The sequence below is a fragment of the Miscanthus floridulus genome, chromosome 7 (assembly GCF_019320115.1).
Source record: "Miscanthus floridulus cultivar M001 chromosome 7, ASM1932011v1, whole genome shotgun sequence".
Classification (NCBI taxonomy): domain Eukaryota; kingdom Viridiplantae; phylum Streptophyta; class Magnoliopsida; order Poales; family Poaceae; genus Miscanthus; species Miscanthus floridulus.
Window position 1 is genome coordinate 13,145,517 of NC_089586.1, and position 21,949 is coordinate 13,167,465.

A 21,949-nucleotide genomic window follows, 5' to 3' on the forward strand; every position below is an offset into this window, starting at 1 on the left:
CATTAGCTTCCTTCTTCTGGATATCTCTAATCCCGATACCCGACACGCGTAGTATAAATGAAAATGAAATGTTCTACTATTATCTTTAGGTATTCATACAGTACCGTGACATGTTGGTATATTTCAGCGTCGATCATTATGTCTAATCGCTCGGACTTAGCACAGTGTCGCTAGCTCGTTTGTACGTACGACATGCATTTATGATTCTTCTTTGGATTGTTAATTTCTTTATTGAGCCGAACAGCTGCAGTATGCACATTTGTGACGTATCTTCTTCATTTGTGTCGGTTATATCACATACCACATTTGGTTTTACTTCATTATAGAAATAATTTATGCTAATTTATGCATTTGTGATGTGTCCTTTATATTTATGTGGGTTATATCACGTACCAAAACATTTGGCTTTTCTTAACTATAGAAATAATTTGTGCATTTGTGATGTCTTTTTGCATTGTGTGTTACATCATATACTAGAACATTTTGCTTTGCTTAACTATAGAAATAATCTGTGCATTTGTCATGTGACTTATGCATTTGTGTATCTTATATCACATACCAAATTAAAATATCTGGCTTTGCTTCCCTGTACAAATAATTTGTACATTTGGATGTTCTATAGATATTTTAGGTTGTTCGAATATTATTCATGTAATGTCCTTTTTTATTTTTTCTATAACATGGCTTTTTATTTTTATTTTTCATTATGCTTTGTTCTATCTTTTATTAATTTTTCTATTTATGTTATTTATTATTTTTTTCTATGTATATTATTTTATGTTGTTTTATCTATTTATATATATTTTGTAGCTTTTATTATTCATTTTTTATTTAATGGATATTGTAATATGTAGGAATATAGATTTTTTTATCTTATATCTAAAATATTGTTTTGCTAAACTTAGAACATTTATCTTAGAAAGACAGAACATTTTATCTTGGACAAAGAAAATGTTCTATCTTCACGAGAGAAATGTTCGTTAATAAAGTTTTTATCTAAATATATTCATGTGGGGTCTTGTTTTGAAAGATTTATTGTAAGAACCACGATGGTACAATCAGAATTTAATTTGGATGCTCAGTTGTGTAACTACAACTTTTATATTTTTATTCAAAACCATTCATGGTGCGATGAAATCAACAATTTTAATTCTTTTGCATGTTAGGTACGAACCAGTCAAATAACTAGAAAGAAACCACATGGGCTAATACGGGTTAGAAAGAAAACATATGGGCTAAGGCAGTGATGTTTAGTAGCCCATTAATGAATGATTCGTACCGAGCACTCGGCGTATATCACGCCCCCGCCGTCACCCTCTCCCCAAGACCACGATCTCCACCACCGCCACCACACGGTCGCCTGCCACCGTGCCGGAAATTTCAGGATTTTTAGCATCGTTCCAAAATCCTTCACCGGTGTGTTTGTTTGTATAGTCACCTCGTGCTTTGGAAGGTAATACATCATGAGTTTATCCCATAAATTTTATGAAATCAACATATTTCTCATGCATATACTAATTATTGGTTTGTAAGGAATAAGGTGGTGATACATCAACTCATTCCATTCCACCAACCAAATAGAAAAAAATGAGTAAGGAGAGAAGATAAACCACCTCATTCTTTAAAACAAACACAAACTAAATTAGCACCTAGTTCCCACATATTATGCTTTAGTTAATTGACACCCTGCCAATTTTTTAAGTGCCAAAAATAGGATTGATGACATGGACCGTGTGTGCCGCTGCCCGCTGTGGAGGTGGAGCCGCAGCACGCCAACTGCAGAAGTACCCCGAGGACGGCGGCAATGGGCGTTATCGGGCGCGGCGCGCGCATAGGACGGCGTCTGCTGCGTCGCGGAGGTGGCGGAGAAGGACTGAAGGAGAGGAGGACCAGGACGTGGCCGCGCTCGCCGACGCGAGCCACGAACTCAGTCAGCCCCGGCGGTCGGTCGTCGGCGACCCGTCGATTTTCGTTATGGATGGCCTGTACCTGTGCGTTCTTGGCGGACAGAGAATGCCACATTTGCAGCAGAGATGGTGGTGGCGACGCTTGCAGCAGAGCGTGCTGGGCAGTGGCCACGCGGCACGCTCGTTCTGCTGTCGCGCCCACGGCCCACGCATCTCGATCACCTCGCCGCGCACGTCTCGCCATCCGCGCAGCCATCCAGAGTCCTGCCGCGCTCCACTCCTCCGCGTCCATGTGCGAGTCCCCCCGCCGCGCGCTCGTGCGCTCCAGTTCGCCGCGTGCAGCAGCAGCACGCTGGTTTTGCAGGGCAGTTTTTTGCCTACCTAGATGGCGGCCATGGCATGGACACACTGGCACCTGCGCCCGACCATCATCAGGTCGCTCGAGCACGCTGCTGTTCCCACCCCACCCGAGCTAGGAGGCAGCCGCCTGGGCCGGAGGGGCAAGCACGCCGCGCTCGCTCGCTCGCACGGCACGGGGGACGGCCGCGCACCAGCACTCACGCCGCTACGCGTCCAGTCACAACCTGCGCACTCTTACCAGGCGTCGCGCTCGAGCGCCCCTCGCCCGGCCGCCGCGCTGGACCGCCGCGCGCCCGCGCACCCCTTGACCAGGTTCCTCGTCACGGAGATGGCTCGTTGACGGCGGGCATCGTGAGCCACTTGGGCTTGCCGAGGGTGTCCCGGGTTCTATCCCGGCGAGAGGAGACTCGGGGGAGGCGTAACTGCGGCAGCACGTATGTGAGTTGCACGACGTCCGCGCAGGTCTGGAGCGCGGTGACCGCGGCAGCGAGGCCGGCGTCCTTGTAAAGGCAGGGCTGGCCGGCGCGGCCCAGCCAATCCCAGCTCACGCCTCATGAGACGACACGGACAACTCATTGGAGGTCAACAACACCCCCGTGAACAGTCCCCGTTTGCTCCATCATCCTCCGCGGCTAAACTGAAGTCATGGGGATCTCCAGAGACACCGTTGTCGCTATCGCTACCCTGCCGATCCCTTCTCCTTCACATACAACTTCACCTCGCCCTCAGACACGCCGCAGCCCAGGATTGCCTTCCGGGGGCACGCCTTCTACTACAAGACCATCCGCATCACCACACCAGCAAGCAGCAGCATCGGCCGCGCCTTCTACTCCCGCGCCGTCCCACTCGCCGACCTCGTCTCCAGCCGCCCGGACTCTTTCGTCCTCCTTCTTCCTCTCCCCGTTCCCCTCCGTCCTACCCGAATCCTCTGCGCGAGGCCTCCCGTCGTGGCGCAGTTGGGCAGATGGTGGTCGCGCCTCGGTGGGGCAACGCTGCTACGCCCTCGCGTCCCGGGGGCACGCACTGAGCAAGGGAGAAGGCGAGGTAGGGGAAGGGAACTGGCGGCAGCGGCTGTGGAGGAGGCGGCGGCCGTGGTTCTTGACGAACTCGGGGTCGGCGAGGCGCTCGTCGCGCGCGGACAGGGCACCACGTGCTTTCACGCTCTTGGAATGGCGGCAGTTGCCGAGCGCGCACGCGGACGCAGCGAAGGGGGCTGACAGGCTGGCCCACCGAGCGTTGGTGATGACAAAGCCAACGGGGCTGACAGGCGGGCCAAGGTGCCATGGTGTCGAAGCTAACCAACTTGGAACGCCATCTAAGCAAAAGGGTTTATTTATCTAGTTTTGTGTAGTTTAATGGGTATAATATATAATTTCATGGCCTCGATCTTCGTTTTAATCATCATGAGCGTGTTGGTCTTGGTGAGGTTTTGTGTTCTTCATGTGTCCACTTCATTGCAATTTGTAGATATTTTCACTAAAGGCTTTGCCTTCTACGGTGTTCATAGAGTGTAGAGTCCTAATCCGGTGCACATACAGATTGAGTTGTGTTAGGCTAAAAGTATTGGATGGCAGTTCTATTTCTATAAGCTGCCTCTACTCACTCTTATATATATTTTCATCAGTCTACGTAAATGAAATGTCCGTCTCTGTAAATCCATTTTGCGAGACGGGCAATTCTAAACATCTCCGTAAATAAAAGGACCGCCTCCAAAAGTCCTCGCGTACTTTATGAGACGGTTGCGTTTTGTGACCGTCTACGTTAATGTTTGGGCAGTTTCTTGCAAAATCATTTTTGTAGTAGTGTCCAACATTCTTCGGTCCGTTAGAAAATATCGGTGCCATTTACACTTCTAGTTTTAGAGCACATGTGCACTGCATACAGACATATATATGGTCAATACAAATTATTCTAAAACAATAATGCATTATAAAAGAATCTGAGTGCAAATATTTTTTTTTTCATGCTTCTCAATTTTTTTTTGAGCAAATGCTTCTCAATTTGTTTGTTTTAGATTAGAGGGGGAGAAAAAGGCCTCCCGCAGCAATATTGTTGGGCCTGGTCGGAAAACAGGTCGAGTTGGGCCTGGGCCTGGGCATGGGCCTGCTAGCCGGTGGGATGTAAGGGCAAGCCGAGCACCACACGCATAAAGAGGAATTCAATCGATCCGCGGGGCGAGGAATTCGATCGGCGTCGGTGATGGGGATCGAGACGCCCTCCATCCAAGCGGTCGTCGCCGCCAACGGTGGGCCTACTCCTTCGCCGAAAGAGGATGGGATGGCGCGTTTGGGGGCGGAAGCGAAGAATGAGCTGGTGGCGCTTCACGCGGCGGAAAAGGCGGCGCGGGCAGAAGAAGAGCAAGATTACTTCTACCTCTCTGAGGCTGATGACAACGAAGCCGACGCTAGAGAGTTTAGGGATACCTGGAACAGGCTATTTTCCGACGTCTACGGTTGCTTCGAAGACACCAGTGAGTTATTCTCTCTCCGATCAGATCAGATCCATGGAACCTATCTTTAATTTGTATAAATTGGAACCTGTCCTTAATTTGTAAACTGGAACCTGTCCTTAATTTGAAAATTGGTACTATCGCCTCGATGGTTTAATAACATATAAGGCCTCTTTGATACAAGCATAGTTTTTAAGGCGGTAAGGCGAGGTGCGGCACTCCACCCCCTTCCAGACACCTAGGCGAGTTAGGCGCACGGCGAGGCGACACCATACACATACTCCAACCTTCCATAGGACAGCACAAACATACACTTATACATGCCTTTCTGCTGCCAATTCTAGAGCCCATGTAGCAGTGATCCTCACAATCAGAGAGGCACATATCACACTGACAGATAAATAAATTAACCATCTGTCCATCTCTTATGCAGCAAAGTTTAGACAGACAAGCACATATTCACACCAATTAACCAATTAGGCAACGACAGGGGCATATACTAGCAGAAAGGAGCACAGCTATGAGCTATTTGTTTCTACATAGCACCACAAATAACAGAAAGGAGCAGAGCAGAGCCGCAGTGGAAAGAGGGATGGAGGATTGGAGGAAGAACAAAGTAAGGAGAGGCCAAGAGGGGAGGGCATACCCGCAGAGTGGAGCCGATGATGGAGGAGGCGGCGGAGAAGTCCCGGAGACAGTCGTAGATGGGGCGGGAGTCACGGCCACGGATGGGGCAGGAGTCTCGGTCGTGGACGGGGCGGAAGTCATGGAAGCGGATGGGACGTGGGTCGCGGATTTCAGGTGAGCCGCCGCGCTCTTCTCTCTTTCCCTCCCTCAACTGGCGTGAGTCAGATGGATGCGTCTTTGGCGGGAGGTATGCGCACGCTGCTCCCTCTTTCTCGCATGCTCGCGCCTCTGTTTCCTGCGCGCACGCAACGCTCCGCTCTTCCCCCCCCCCCCCCCCCCCCCCCCCCCCCCCCCGCGCAACGCGCTGCATTTTCCCCGCCTTTCCTATGCGCAATCCCAGGCTTCCCACCCCCACGCGCGGTTTTCCTCCTGCGCTCGCGCGCGCGCGGTGTCCGCCTAGAGCAAGTCGACGCCGTTTGGCGATGACTTGGGGTGCAAGGCGACACCATACGCGAGGATGCCATGGCGAGCCCGACGCCATGGTTCAAAAAACGCCCGGACGACAAGGCGTAGCGACGCCTTAAAAACTATGGATACAAGAGCTAATTGCTAGCTAGGTAAAAATTAGCCAAAATTAGCTATAGTGCATCGAAACAAGAGGGCTAAATGGCTAATATGTGGACTGATTTTTAGCCATGTCTTCAGTTAGTTGTTAGCCAACTAGCTACCCAACCATAGCTAATTTGGGCTAATTCTTAGCTACAACTAGTAACTAGCCATGTGGATCCAAACAGGCCCATCGCCCATAGTCTTACTGACTGGGGACTGGTACGTATTTTCGTCCATTTGGCTAGCTAGGTGCTCTTGCCCAGCAAGCTTATAGCAAGTAATATGGATGCTTGGTTCCATCCCTCGACTCAGTTTGCAGTTGGCAAGGATTTCCTTGCTTGCTTCTGGATACATTTCAAGTTTGTGTAAAGGATCCAGTCATTCCCTGTATATGTGCTACCTAGGGTCTATCAGACCTTGCTTGACCAATAAATAGCTGAGATACCATATTTATGTGTTGTTAAGTATTGCCGCTGCTTCTTAACCCTTGGTTTAAATCCACTTGCAGCAAAGATCCCTAACAAGCGTTTCACGTTCAAGAAGCCTAAATGGCCGCAATGGGCTAGCCAACCGACTACGCTGCAGATCTTTTCAGTCAAAGTCGCACGCATAAGGGGCGGCTTAGAGTGGCCCCTCCATGTGTTTGGGATGGTTGCCATACGAGACTGCTCTGATCAAAATCGCAATATGATCTTTGATCGCTCGAGAGATAACTGCCAAATTCTTACACAAGAGGTTTGTATTATTTCTTATTACTAGCCATCAGTGTCATGATTGTTGCTTCTTGCTTTGCTGCTTGATGAAGCAGTGATTTTTCCCCCATCAACTTTCCTGTCTGCCCAAAGTGTTGTCTGTTACCACAACGGCGTGTGTGCCTCCAGGATGTTTCTATGTCTGTGGTTCCCCTACACTGAACTACCCTATTAATCCAATTAGTTCCGTCAAGTTCCGTCAAGGGCCAGCTTATTTGACATGAAGAGGACGGAGCGTGTTATACGTGGCAATCCATTTATTTTTTAGAACTTATTGCGTAGTACACACTGTGAATTTCTCTATCTGCAATCTCTTGGCCGGTTATATGTTTGTGGGTTTGGTAATAATAAGAGAAGCAAATAACTACTTACTAATCAAACTGGCACACTTAATCTCTCGACACATTTGGAGTTCCATAATATAGGGAGCACATGCACGTTGTGTCAGCTATATGGCAAGCCCCTAGCTAGGAAGTTCCCCTACAAACTTGTACTTGACCCTTGCTCACTCCCCTCCATCCCTCCTACTGTTGTAAACTAATGTGGCATGTCTGAGTCTAATTTTTAAATGTGGCTCATAGTTTCTGGCGCTAATTTCTGAGTTCTATCTTGAAAATGTTTGAACCTTGTTTGCTAGAAATCAAATTTCCTAAATGTACAGCTCATGAACGGTACATGCATGACTATATGCACACAGAAAATTATGCTGTCTTTTTGTTTGTCAATAATGCATGGAACAAATACTTTTATGTAGTTTTTTCTGTTGTGCACTTTGTGTTGATAATGCTGGTTTTTTGTTGTTCTATACTGTTTATTATTATACGCTGATAACCTCTTGTTTCACTTCAGTTTACTTAGTATTTGTTTAATGGTGCTGCATATAGGTTCCATATTTGAAACTGACGGGTCCATCGCGTGCTGTTATGTTGTCTGACCCTGCGACCTTTGAGGTTAATCTGAAAGTTAAGGGCGCTACTGAATCGAAGGATGAATGCTTGAGTTTTCTAGCCAAAACCTACATCAACTATGAGGGCGCTCACTCACACCACCTTACAAGGGAGTACCATAGCAGGCTTAGCACACTGGAGTTTGCACTTGGCTCTATGTCTTTTTCGGTCGAGGCAACAATCGCTTTGCGAATCACCAGTGGGGAATGGCCAAGTGGTTTCCGTGCAAAGTTTACTGCTAGTACCACCAGCATAAGTTGTGCGGAAGTCATCTTGCTTGATTCTGGCGACGATAAAGTGTCTGTTGTTGGTCATGGAAGAAATATCACGCTTGCTCGTTCTGTTGTATCTGTTGAACGTCTTGTGGAGCGGCTCAAGGTTTGTGCGAAGGCATTGCAAGGTGATCACATTGTTGCTGGTTGGCGAATGCTTTTCAAGCCTCAGAGAGATGGTGTGAGCGATGGCACTCTGCGCCTTGGCTTCTGCACATTGGGTGTTACTATCTATTGGTTGCTTATTGGATACTAATAATTATGACATGTTTAAGAAACACATTAAGTTGCTACTTTATTTGTAGCTTCTGGAGTAGACTTAATTGGTACTACTAAGTAATGAATGATATCGGGGGATATGATGGTGCCTTCTCTTGACTAGAGCTGTTAACAATTTTATGTGCTTTCTGCAATTTCATTGTGATTGGTTTCTTCTGTTTGCCGACTTGCTTGCTTTTGAGGAAGCAACAGCTCGCATGCGGGTGTAGTGACATGCCGTACATGGCTGACAAATTGAGCAGCCATTAGCAAGCAGCCGGACGTTGCTTAAGTTGATTCCATTATTATCAAAGTAGGGGGTCTGGTCTCACTTGGCAATTAATTGGCATGCTCATTTCTTCACAAGACAACTCCATTCACCTTAATTCTCATCAACCAATCAAAATCAATCATCCATCATCAGTCACCCAAAACATTTCATTATGGCTTCATCTGCCTCTCCTTATTGGGAGCAGCAGCCCTCCACCTTCATCAGAAAACCCATTAGGGCGCTCTCGATGACTTTGACTACGAATCATGGATCCAGCAATCCAAGATCACCAACAATGGCTAATTCAAGCTATGGACGGATGGCGCAGAGGCAATCGATCAACAGGCACCACCCAACACCAAACCCTGCCGGCACAAGACTCCTTGTATGTAGAGAGCAGGCAGCTCTTCATCATCAAGTTGTTCATGCCCTCGCCACCAATAGCTAGAGCTGCTAGCTGCTGCTGGTGGTTGGAGGAAGAAGAGCTTCTCCTTCTCCACTAGCTCTAGTTCACTTTGTCTGTGCTGCCAAAAAAGAGCGTGTCAGCTAACCATGGTCGTTCCGTGGAAGATAAGAAAATCACACGAGCAGCAATGGCATGCCAGGCAAGACTCACCACGAACAGCACCAAAAGGTATCAGAATTTGAAGTCTTCCAGGGCTCAGCTGCATTCTGTCATTGTATTGGATTCCCTAGATTTGGAGAATTAGTTGTTCATCTATGTTGATGTTCTGTACTAGCAAAAAGGCTTATGGGGTTTGGTGTATTCCAGTACTGTATTGATATATATAAGAAAAGAGCAAAAAGGAACTGCACAAAGTTTTTTAGTGATCTAGGCCTTGTTGTATCTTAGCACCCCCACAGCTCAGGCCGGAGTGGGGGGAGGCTTCTTGTACGGGTCCGTTTTTTCCTCTCTTAATGCAACGATACGCAGCTCTCCTGCGCATTCGAGAAAAAAAAAAGATATAATCATGTACAAAGAAAACATGATACATATATACAGAGGTTTAATCCGCAAGTGTCCTATGGCTACCTTTTGGATCATAATTTTACATCAATAAGTGTCATGCCTACTACCATGAATAGCCTCTCCTCAGCGGCTGCTGCACCTCCTCCAACTTTGTACAGTTTTCAATCCACACTTTTGGTATGTGTGCAATCCCTTCTGATGCACCAATTGATACAAGGTCTTCACAATTCGTAATCTTTAATTCCTGGAGTGATTTGAGATTACTGATCCACAGGCCACGTGGAATGTACTCTATGTGTTTGCATTTATCCATCTTCAGTGATTTGAGGGATGTGAACTTCTCCAGGCACCTAGGAAACCAGGCAGACAAATCCCCACAATCCGTAAGGGTGAGCTCTTGGAGGGACGATGGTAACACCATTTCACTTTGCCATTTTAGACGTGGGCAGGACTCAATGGCCAGTTTCTCCAGACAAGAAAAACTCCCATGACGAAGAGTCTCTAGCTGGAAGCAGGATCGAATGGCTGGAAGGTGAGTAGCGGGAACTTTTCTTCAACGCTGCCATGTGAAGCGCTAGTGGATATTGGTTCAGATTATCTAATAAATGTAAAAGATGCCCGATGACTGCTTGATAAAATAAAGGTGGTACGGAAAATGCAATCAATATCATCTCCAAAACTCCCAGAATCATGCAAATGAAGCGTCTTTAGGGACGGGGCCAGCAGACGCCGTGAGTTCATCTTTGGACGCTTCGACACGTGCAGTGCTTCAAGGGAATGCAAATTCCCAAACCTTTCTATTGGTACAGACTCCAAACTTACACAACTACCAACCCTCATTTTCTTGATGGCAGGCATATAAGCTGGGTCCAGAAACAGTTCAAGGCTTGATAACCTCCGGCAGTTTTCAAACGATGTCTCTGTTAACGATGACAACACGGTAGGGTCAGAACCACGAAACCAGCTTGGAAGGTATTCACCTGGATAACAATAGAGGTGCACAGATTTGATATTGGTGGGAGGGTGTAATGCTTCAAACACTTCTATCTCATTGTGCTTTGGAGGTCCCGGCTTATCCCATGTCTGTTTAGACCAACCAGATGCAGACTAGAAATATAGTCCTTCATAAGTTCAATTTCTGCTGCCTCATCCTTGCTTATTTCACAAAGATTATGTATAGACATAACTCCAGTGATTAGATTAAAATTCTTTAGCAACCTAATGCCCTTTCCATTCCCCATTGCAGCATCAATGCCAAGATATTTCAATTTAAACTTTTGTAGATTGATAAGGTTACTAAAGCCTCTAGGTACTCCAGCAAATCTGGATTTCCTAGCACATAATAGCTCCAGATTATAGAGGCTACATAATGCTGCAGGAATGCTCTTGAAATAGCAAGAACCCAAGACTTTAAGGCACCGGAGATTCTTCATGTTGCTAATACTATCTGGCAAACCAGAGATAGAGGCCAAGACCATGACACGCATGCACAAAAGTTCAGTACACCATTTCTCCATCACAGTATTTCTCCATCACAGCATTTCGTCGAGCACATTGTAAGCACCAGCCAAAGCTATCACTACGCCCGCATGACGTAATGGCCTCAACAGCCGCTTTTATGTAGCTTATGGTCATATTGACTTGACTCTGAAGATTTTTGCAATCCTGTGTGCTGGACAAATAGTAGATTTAATGAACATTAGAAATGTATATCTTGTGGTCACATTTTAATGCTAATTAGATGTATAGTTATGACAAGCCAGTTGTTGCAGCAAATATTTTTTTCACATATTCTTTCCTAGAAAGAGTGCAATCATCCTTGAATCATAGTTTAAACGGATACTTCCTCACTGAGTCGGTAAGGGATAGTGAACATGAAGAATAAAATTTGAACTGTCACTGCAATTTGTTACAATAGAGATATTCATTATTATTTCACAAAATGTTCATGTTGTTTGTAAGGAAACAATGCAGAAACTGTAATGGAAAAAATGCAAATTAGTGGATGTGAAAATGCAACTTATGTATTACTTTGTTTACTATGTGTTCAGATTAGACCAGGCTAATATTAAAACATGCATACATAACACACAAGGCACTTCAGTCTGATGTTTGTTGATGTCTGGTTCTATTACCTTTTTGTCACTGCATATAATCAGTTTCCGCTGCCCTTCCTGTCTTTTGCCATCACCAATCGTGTGCAAATTCCACAAGACCTGTTTCAATCGGCTGCAACGATGATCCTTTACATGGGCCCCGATCTGGTGACTACGGATAAGTAATCACTCACCTGTCACTTCGTAAAAAAAAAATCTCAGATTGCTAGCAAATGCGAAAGGAAGGTTAAAAAGCCGAACTGAATTTGCAAGGTTGGTCAGCTTACGGGATGGACTGCAAGGTTGATCTGCGACGGAGATTAGCTGGCCTCGATTATACTTTAATCTTCGGGCTGATGAGAAACAGCTATCTGACGGATGTAAGCAACCAAGCAAGCAACGACGCGTCTAATCTTTACAAATATGAGGAGAAAGTAGATCAGAAAGTTCAATGCATGAGGCTTACTGGCTAGACCAATTGGCAGGAGACTACTGATGACATGGATCTCTTCTCGGAGCAGTGTTGCTGGGCTTCTCTCCTTCGTGGTCAAACTCCTGCCCAGCAAGGATGCATATACAGTCATACAGAGTAGCTCCAAATGCGCAAGGGAGAGGAACTGACTTGGCAAGTTCCAACTTTGCCATATTTTAGTGGGGATATGTATATAAACTGCAACTTGCCAATCCAGTTGGCCCATATATAAACCACTGACAGCACCTTAGCAGAAGCTTCGTAGATGTTAGCAGTTAGCTTTGTGCCAGAGAGCAGAGTTGTCTAGCAAAGTCATTTCTTTTAGAAATAGGATGGCAGAGAGCCAGAGACCGTACCCCTGTCGATCTATGTTTCTAACTATTATCTAATTTTTAATGCAATTGCTATAGAGAGAGGTCTTTTTATGATGTTTTTCAGTACCGAGACCTACTATGGACTGCTTTTCCTTAAAAAAAACTTGTTAGGTTAAGCATACACTGGTCAAAGTTTCTTACACCACCATCTAAAGCAGAACATTCTAAAATGTTTATGTCATCCGCCTAAGTTTCCAGGAACCCACCCCAAATATACCTACCCCACACATGGAACATTTTATTTTTAACCCTCAGTTTAAACAATATTTAGTAACAACTCGGGCGTGTCAGGGGCGTGGTGTGACTCATGCTGGTGCGGGTGGGTGGCTTGGTTCAGTGTTATAGCATGGTGACGCTGTTGGCCATTCCGGCCAGCCAGCAAGGCCATTGAAGGGGACAGAGGTATAGGTTGCTTAAGCAACCAAACCCAGTTTAAGTCAGTTCGTGTTTGGTTCAGGGATGAAGCGGGATGGGAATATGGATGGTCCCATTATGTTTTTTTTTCTGTAATGGGATGATCCATCTTTGTTTGCTCTTTGGTTGGAGCCTTGAAGGTTTAGGAATGGATGGGATAATAACCTGTGCTCTTTCAGGCATTTCGTCAAGCATGTTGTAAGCATCTACCAACGCTATCACTACGCCCGCATGCCGTGCGCTCGCCGCCCGCCGTGCAAGGAAGGCAACCTGCGCCCACATTACAACAAGCAAGCAACTCAGCACGGCTTCTACCTGTGCCGCTGTAGGCTTTGATACCAGCAAAGCAAGCTGCCCGAACACGTTTACCTCAGCGTCTGCTCGCCTGCTCGGCCGCCGCCGCGCTCCCCTGGGGAATGCTGCTTGCTCGACCGTCCTTGCCGCGGGCCCAAGGCAGCTGCTGGCCGGCTGGCCCGATGCGGCTCCTTGGCTGCGCGCTCGGTCGTGGCTGCTGCTCGGTGCTCGCCCGCCTGCTCGAACGGGTCACTCCTTCCGGCCCCGAGCTTGCATCGCATGCCCCGACCTCGCCGGACTTGCCGAGCTTGCCTGCGACTTGACCTCGTCAGCTCCGCCAACCTCGCAGGTGCCGCCCATCAGCTGTCCCGCGCTCCTTGCGCCTCGCCTCTCTCTTCGTGCCCGCCGCCGCTGCAGAGTTGTCTCCCGAGCTCGCGAGGAAGCGGCACGAGTTCGTCCGCCTGATTTGTGGGGACGGCTCGGTCCCGGGCCGGGCCGAAGTCCGAACCAAACACTGGACCTCCCTGTTGCTGGGCCGAGGCCCATGGTTTATATTAGCTAGCGTGGCAGAATCAAGCCTGTGTTTGAATGTCACGTGAGCCCCAATGTGAAAACAAATCAGTTTTCAAAACCAAGAATCAGTATTAGTTTCCAGTTACAGCATTGTGTTGGTTACTGTAAAAAATTTCAAACCCCTAACTGAATGTATATTGGGGTTACTCGGTGACATTTTGTAGAAGAATTTAAGGCGATGATATATTTATATTAAGAGAGACTTTTGTTTATGCTTCGGGAGAAAATTGTTCTAGGTTAAGGGAAAATAGTTTGAACTCAGTGGTTGCAGTGAGGAGAAATATGTTCCAAGTCGAAGGAAAGAATATGGTTTATGTTAGGAGGAAAAACGTTATCAAAATTGTTAGGAGAAAATATTTTCTAGCATTCTATGCAATGTGAAAATGTTCTGAGTGAGTTCATAAAAATATTATAGCATCAATATTTTTAGAGCATTAAAATAGAAGAAATAAAGCAAAATAAAAAAACCAAAATATGAAGAAATGAAACTGAAAATATAAAAATCATGGAACTAAAAAAATTAATTTGGGGTATGATAACGGGGCATCTAAAATAGAAATAACAAAAAGAGACCAAGAAGAAACAATAAGTGAAATTTTAAATCTAAAAATAGGAAGAAAGAAAAAATAAATAAAAGAGACAATGTTATCCCTCTATTGCCTCAATTTTAAATGGAAAAAAATAAGTAACAAATGGGTGATGTGGGAACATTTTGAAATAGATGTAATAGAGAGAAAGGAAATAATTGGAAGGAAAAAACTAGAAACAGGGGAAAAGGAATAAAAGAAGCCATCTCGACGGAAAAAAAAAAGGAAAAAACAGAAGCCATCCTGATCCCTGGCCCGACTCGAGGCATTGCTGGTAGGGTTTGTATACGTGGCAATTGTACGTGCGTGTTGTGAACGTCTATGTTGTACTATCCAATAATTCAAAAAAAAAAAGGACAAAAGGAACCGAGAAAGAAAGACACAGGATGAGCTGTGCCCCCTGCAGACGATGTTCGAACCTACTATCCTGACCTCCTGGCCCCACTCAAGGCATTGCTGCTTCGAGGCTGAAGGTGATTAACCTTGGTTTGAATGCCATCCTGAAGGAGCAGCCAGCCAAAAAAACTTCACTCTCGACGGACGACGGCGACTCGAAGACTTTGCTGATCTATCCCGTTCTTGTAGAGGCTCTGTACATCTGAGCCGAATCAAGAACGTTGTAGAATCTTGTAGAATGGGACACTTGCGAGCTCTGCAATGGCTCGCCGGAGGATGTCGGTCCTTTTGGGCACACATTGGCTGGGGTCAGAACTTCCCGCCGGTCGCCGAACTCTTGAGCTTGCATCGCCCAGACCACGTTCCTGAGAAACACTTCTCAACTATGATGCTCCTCTGCTGCTGACAAATTTGGAAACATAGACATCAAGTGGTCTCCCCCGTCACCAATCCCCCAAGTTAGCACGGTTACTGGTGGCATGCAAAGAGAATTGTCGTCTGTGGAGCTGCCGGCTAAGAAATGAAGACAAATGGGTCTCTGATTCTTGGTGTAATATGTTTGTAATAATGAATTACGCCTCACGCCCTCACCCCTCCCTGATGTAACCTCTATGTGGGGCCTGCCTTCAAAAACTCTGTAGGTGCCATGCACCTTCCACTACCGGCTAGCCGAAATCAATGGTAAATCATTCAGGTGGAGCGTCATTCCTCTGGTGTTTCTCTCAAAAGAAAAACAATGATCTTTCTGTAGTTACAAACATATAAGCAATGCTACATCATGACCATGTGGTAGTTACAAACATCATGACTTCTCACATGCTTCAACCTGATATCCTGATGTATACTTTTAAGAAACAAATACAAAAAAAGAAGAGCGAAGAAAACATCATTAACACTACTGTCTGGATCTATGTACCATGTTTGCACTTTGCAGCGGCTCTTACTAGACAGACAAAGAGAGAACCGCTCCTTTCTGGATCTATGTACTCACACGATTACCAAGTCTTTTCACATTATTGTGACTAGAAATTCGTTTATGTGTACCAAAGCAATTCGAGGTGTACATACAAATCCATGCATGTATACACTAATACACCAGACAAGGAAACGGAGTCTCGCAATCTGGTGGAGAGTCAATTGCCTTCCTCTCCTCCAATTAATCTGTATCTAATCTTTCCTTTTTTTTTCTGTTTCTGATGAAACCTGAACCGGAGTCCGGAACTACCATGTCTGTCCACATATAACAATCAAGAAGTTTGTCATTCACCTTGAGAAAATCTGTTAAGTTTTACGCAAGATCAAACATTGCTGCAGATTGCAGTACTCCATCCGTCCCAAAATAAGTGATGTTTTAAGTTTGTTCTAAGTTAAACTATTTCAAGTTCGACTAAATTTATAGGAAAAAATATCGATATTTATGACACCAGAATATGAAAATATATTTCATAATAAATCTAACAATACTTATTTGATATCATAAACATTAGTAGTTTTTTTTATAAATTTGGTCAAACTTAAAAAGTTTGATTTAGGACAAACACATAACATCATTTATTTTGGGACGGAGAGAGTAATAAAATTAGCCCTGCATGCATGTCCAGCAGAAAATGAGTTACTAAGTTGCCATTAACATATAAGCATCTCTAGTCTAGCATCCTAGGTCTCTAGCTACTCTAAGTAAGTAGTGCACATGGACACAAGCAAATTAAAGCTGAACAATAAGCTTGCGCTTGCGCAAACGCTGCTAGCATTCTTCTTTTGTGCACGGATGCCGTGCAGTCCACACCATCTCGACATCTTTTCACAGACAAGTTTCATTCATATATTCATTCTCTGAAGCTGCCATATGCATATAGGCATGCCATTGCACAGTCATGAGTTTGATCTCTGCGTGCATGCATGTAACCGTCGATCCATAGGAAATGGATACGACGAACAGCTACTTCTGGTTCTGGAGATGCACACACCGACAAATTCAGTTTACCTACTAATCTTGGCGCAAACTTCTTCTGGCGCAAAATATTTTATGTTTGTGTGCAGGAATTCATGGTTCAGATCAGGTGAACACACACAAACAAAACGAGTGGTAGAATCACACACGTCTCATCAGCTCCTCTCTCAGACTCGGCCTATATATACGCACACTATCGAGGGGCGACATGCAGCACGAACACAGGCTAGCTACCTCTCTAGCAGTCTAGCTCATCGCTTCTTCAGTTCCTTCAGCTGAAGCAGGGGTATCCACATTTCATCGTCAATGTAGAATTCTTCCCATTATATGCATATATTAGTTTTTTTTTTTTTGCACAAGATCCGATTTAACAAGAGGTCTTACTGCTTAATCCATTCATATCTCTGAATTCTTCTGAACTATAATAATTCTTCTCTGGTTATTACATATAATAATAATATGATGCATGCATATGCATGCAGCGCTTGGCCGGAGAAGAGAGAGAAGAATGGAGAGCAGGGTTGGCATCGCTGCGTGTTGCGTGCTCATGTTGCTGCTGCTGTCAGCCCAGCAGCAGCAGGTGGCGGGCCTGTCCAAGTTCTGCCGCTGCTACCGGAACTGCTACACCGAATGTAGGAAGACCACCGGCCGCTACCCCTGCAACGCCAACTGCTTTCAGGACTGCGTCAACCGGATGCTGCCGCCGGCTCCGGCGAAAATACGGTCCCCGCCGACTGCCGCGACATCTGCCTCATGGGCTTCTGCGGCTCCATGGAGATCGCTGACGGTGAGGCCAGCTAGCCTTCTATACTAGAAAGCTTCCTTTCCTGCTTCTTGACAATCTGACTGACATGCATGCATAAAGTTCGATAATCTTCTTCTTCTGAATGAATGAAATCGATCTGACTGCTTGGCGCTTGCAGTGAATTAATGTTGGATTTCAGCCATGGCTGGGGATGCCGAGGCGTGTGTGGCTGACTGCACCAAGAACCTCGGTGCCTTTGCACCAAGTGCAGCCAAGATCAACAACTGATGCATGCATGCATCTGATCGAGTGGCTTGAGAGTTGAGAGTAACAGATAGAGTTGGTTCCATCAGTGTAATGCAACAATTGGATGTTTAAACGATGATATATCTCAATAAATAATCACTCATGTTATATAGTATCCGTTCTATTAATAATTGTTGCATTGGCTCGCTACTAAACATTGTGTTAAGCTTTACCGATGCAATAACTGTTGGTTCTATAAAGGATCTTCTGATTTTATCAATTGCTTTGATCACCCATTTAGGCGCATTCATAGCTATCAGTAGATAAACTGGGATGTCTGATAAGACAGAAACGAATCGATCATGTTAGTCCTTCCTGCCATATTGATGAAACCAACTAGGAAGCCCATCTGCTATTTATTCAACCAACAGCAGGTATGTACTAGGGAATTCAGAAGTAGGGCACTGGAGAGTGTCTCCCACTTGGGCCGAGTAAGAGAAAAAGAAATGAGTGTGTATGAATCGAGCTGCATGACTGGATGGATGAATAAAAATTGTTGGGGGAGCCTATATTCATATGGGCCAACTCCCCCTAGAAGAGACCCAATAGGGGCTAGTGTGGTGATTTGTCAATTCCACCCCAACCGGGGGTCGCTTGTAAATCACCGTTGTCCATATATAAAGCCAAGAGCATGAGGGCAAGGTAGGCTCCTCCCTTCCAACTCTTACTGGCAAACCCTAGCCGCCTCCTTCCACTCTCCTCTCCTAAACCTGTTCGAGAACTGCTTCCCAACATTGGCGCCCACCATGCTCGGCATGAAATTTTTCAGGAGAGCTGGAAGTTGAGGCCTTCGTCGGAAGACCTTCTTCGGCCGAGCCTTCGCCAGTGGACCTTCGTCTAGGAGTCTTCGTCGGCGGACCTTCGTCAAAAGACCTTCTCCAGACAAGCCTTCGTCAACAGACCTTCTCCAATCGAGCCTTCGTCGGCGGATCTTCGTCCAGGAGCCTTCGTCGGTGGACCTTCATCCAGGAGCCTTCATCGGCGGACCTTCGTCCAGGAGCCTTCGTCGGAAGATCTTCTCCAGCCGAGCCTTCGTCGGCGGACCTTCGTCCATGAGCCTTCGTCGGAAGATCTTCTCCAGCCGAGCCTTCGTCGGCGGACCTTCGTCCATAAGCCTTCGCCGGGAGACCTTCTCCGGCCGAGCCTTCGTCGGCAGTCCTTCGCCGCCAGCCTCCCCCGGCCAGGCCTTCGTCAGAGCCTCCTCTAGCCAGACCTTCGTCGCCGCCCTTCTCCGGCCCATCCTTCGTCGCCGGTCTTCTCCGGCCCATCCTCTGCTAGTTGTTGGGTTGTTGCTTCAAACATCCTCAGCTGTTATTACCAAAGGATGCCAGCACAATAAAGATTTTGTATACATATATATTTAAGATAAGAGTGCATAAAAAAAGTTGGTATTCTTGGAAATGACTCGGAATACCCTTGGATCCACCCATGGACTTCTTGCGGAGGGATGCGGTGCAGGGCCGTCTCAACAATTTCAAGGGCACAGTAGGCACGCACAGAGGCGTATTGCACAGGACCTGGTTACATGGACGTTTGGGCTGAATACACATACTGTAGATACATATACTCATGGGCCCCTAGTGGTCATGGGCCCTTGGCCGTCGCACTCCCTGCCCACCCCCTTAAGACGGGCCTGATGCGGTGCCGCCGGGACCCGTGGCCTAACCCACGTAGGCTGCTCTGATCCGCTCGTTGGGCTAACGTAACAGCGCCGCGCTGGCTGGGCATGTGGACGGGTCAGTCCAACAGGCCGACAGCTAGGCCCACGCGACTTGCTAGTCTAACTGATTTTTTTATCTGCCCTACACCTTATTTTTCAAAGTGCTAGCTTGGTGGCTCGTTTAAAAAAATGTTTTGATTGAACACATTTTTCTTTTAAAACAAAAGGAATTGATTTTAGTGATTTTCGACTTTGGCTCGGCTTGTTAAGCTCGGTACAAAGTTGGGTCTTAAAGAACTTAGGAGAATATGACAAATAAGATTATGTCAGTTTTCGAGAAAACTAAAAAAAAGTGCAGTTGGCTCGTCAGTCAATTAGTACATCATATATCTATGCAATGGAGGCATGATGTAATTCAAAGAGTACTTCTATGACATAGATGCCTAGGTAATAAAAATAATCCTTTAAGTCTCTGCCAGCAAAATTATTTTTGGGCGTGGCACTACGAAAGAAGTGGTATATTCTCTTTTGAATCTACTTATAGAATGCTTGTTCACAATAGGAATCAAAGGCAGGACTGGAGGATCATGCAAAATTCATATTCCCTAACTGCTGGGTTGTTGAAAGCGTTATATTTCCCAAATGAACATTTTCTTAATGCAGCCCTAGGAAATAGACCGTCGCAAATTTGGAGAGCTATCCTTGATGGACAAAGTTGGCGTGAGCAAGGTTTGATCAAAAGAACTGGAAATGGTGAAAGCACAAGTATATGGGAGCATAATTGGATTCTAAGGGATGGTGGTTGGGGTTGTGACACTTGCTCGGGTGTGCTGGACGATGAGGTTTTTGGGGTTACGACACCGCTTGGGTGTGCCGAACGATGAGTTTTTTGGGAGCGTCTAACGCGACTGCTTGTTGTCAATCTAATTCGTCTTCTTCCCAGTGATCAGTAGCGGTCTTCTTCCTAGGTGGACATTCCGGGATTGGACTGAGAACACCTTCATGCATCGACTGTGGTACGCGATTTCGAACAACGCACTATGTCGACTAGTGCGCATGGAGCCACCGGTGCCTTTGGCATTGGTCCCTCCACTGGGTATATCTGTGATCTTACCGTTTCTACGTTTAGTAAGATATTTGCGATGTTTATGATCAGTATAGTCGTCATAGTTGCCACTATAGTGACTAACTGTAGTTCACACGTGCACATATATGTTGTCACGAATTTACTACTATTTTTGGATTAAATTAAACATTAAAATGTATAAATTTCTAACATTCCAAAAACCTGATAATAGTCAATTTTCTGTTTTGCGATAATGTTTCGTGATGTTTTTTTTTCATTATTTACACGGTACCATGAGATTGTTTTTTCACGCAAGCCAGGCTAGGAGATGCAACTAACCAATCAGGCCCTACATTAGTGTCGTTATGCTTATGGCAATATTTGCTGCGTTGTGCCTGATCAGTCATTTCGTGCACTATTTATGCCTGTTCAAATCTATATGGTAGAAAACTCCGTAATTGATGTCTTCCGTTTTACCAGCATGTGCGTCAGAGCCCAGAGGCATATAATTTTATTTTTTTATTACTCATTTACTAGGCAAAATAAAGCATCGATTTGAGCGTCTATATATACGGTACGTACATGTGCAATCAGCGAGCAGAGGCGCAGCACATCGAACAGTAGAATTGATCTCAAGGTAGTCCAGTTTATTTTTCTCATGCATCTCGCAGTATCGCACATTGTTAGTCTACAATTCTATATACATTCTGACCAATTGGCTGTACATGATATGATACTAGGAAATACGCAGAAGAAGAAGCAAGTAGTAGCACAATGGAGGGCAAGATCGAGGCTCGCCGCCTGGTGCCTGCTCGTCGTCGTGCTCCTGTCGTCCCAGCAGCGGCCGGCGGCGGCGGCCATGTGCAAGTTCTGCCGCTGCTACAAGCAGTGCTACGCCGACTGCCGGAAGGACACCCCGCCTTACCCCTGCGACTTCGGGTGCCTCCAGGACTGCTTCAACGCCATGCTGCCGCCGGCGCGTCCGACGTCCCCCGCCGACTGCAACCGCATCTGCCTCATACGCGTCTGTGGCGTCATGAGCACCGCCTCCATGGCGGTGGCAGGTGATACCGAGGCGGCGTGCCTTGTTGCCTGCCGCAACAGCATGGGACACTCCGCTCCGCGGAAAGACACCACCGACTGATGGCGCGGGGACGACGACTTCAGTTCAGTTCAGACTCACACAACACAACCAGTAGTGTCTGATCATCAGTTTGTTAATGCGATGGTGATCGGCTGTTAACAAACAAAACAATGATTTATCTGTGATTATAAAAAATATATAAACATTGTTCTAGTTCTCTAGCACGATGTATCATGTGGCATTGGAATTGATTATTCACATCCACTTCAACCTGATGAAACAAATATAAAAGAAAGTGTGTAGGAAGAACCTGATGAACACTGTTAAGCGTGTTTTTGTTATTAAAAAAAGTGTCCAATGCAAGACACAACCTTACATGTTTTCAACACCTACACATCTCGTATTTCGAGGAGTCAACACTTTTAAATTTAACCAAATATATTAAAAGTTACTAATATTTATGATACTATAAATAAATATCATTAGATTAATCATGCTATATATTTTTA

At 45.8% G+C, this 21,949-nt stretch overlaps 1 protein-coding gene and 1 long non-coding RNA gene across 4 annotated transcripts; one reads left to right on the top strand and one right to left on the bottom strand.

The window, feature by feature from the left end:
• Positions 1-4,448: 4,448 nt before the first annotated feature.
• On the top strand, positions 4,449-8,302 carry LOC136462603 (uncharacterized). Its single transcript, XM_066461684.1, has 3 exons — positions 4,449-4,737; positions 6,461-6,687; positions 7,589-8,302. Exons 1-3 carry the CDS (start codon positions 4,467-4,469, stop codon positions 8,177-8,179), a joined length of 1,089 nt encoding a protein of 362 aa, XP_066317781.1. The 5' UTR covers positions 4,449-4,466; the 3' UTR covers positions 8,180-8,302.
• Positions 8,303-10,831: 2,529 nt separating this feature from the next.
• On the bottom strand, positions 10,832-13,750 carry LOC136462604 (uncharacterized). Of its 3 annotated transcripts, none has more exons than XR_010760766.1 (6): positions 13,148-13,750; positions 12,944-13,048; positions 11,985-12,073; positions 11,806-11,871; positions 11,558-11,718; positions 10,832-11,094 (listed from the first exon to the last, which is right to left on the bottom strand). It is a non-coding gene; the product is annotated as an uncharacterized lncRNA (long non-coding RNA). The 3 variants fall into 3 exon arrangements; XR_010760767.1 differs by having other exon boundaries at positions 11,806-11,885; XR_010760768.1 differs by having other exon boundaries at positions 11,806-11,889.
• Positions 13,751-21,949: the final 8,199 nt, after the last annotated feature.

Bases quoted from the DNA above. Each gene is read 5' to 3' on its own strand.
- LOC136462603 (XM_066461684.1), top strand. From the start codon at position 4,467: ATGGGGATCGAGACGCCCTCCATCCAAGCGGTCGTCGCCGCCAACGGT. The intron at 4,738-6,460 runs GTGAGTTATTCT...ATCCACTTGCAG, and splicing joins CGGTTGCTTCGAAGACACCA to CAAAGATCCCTAACAAGCGT. The intron at 6,688-7,588 runs GTTTGTATTATT...TGCTGCATATAG, and splicing joins GCCAAATTCTTACACAAGAG to GTTCCATATTTGAAACTGAC.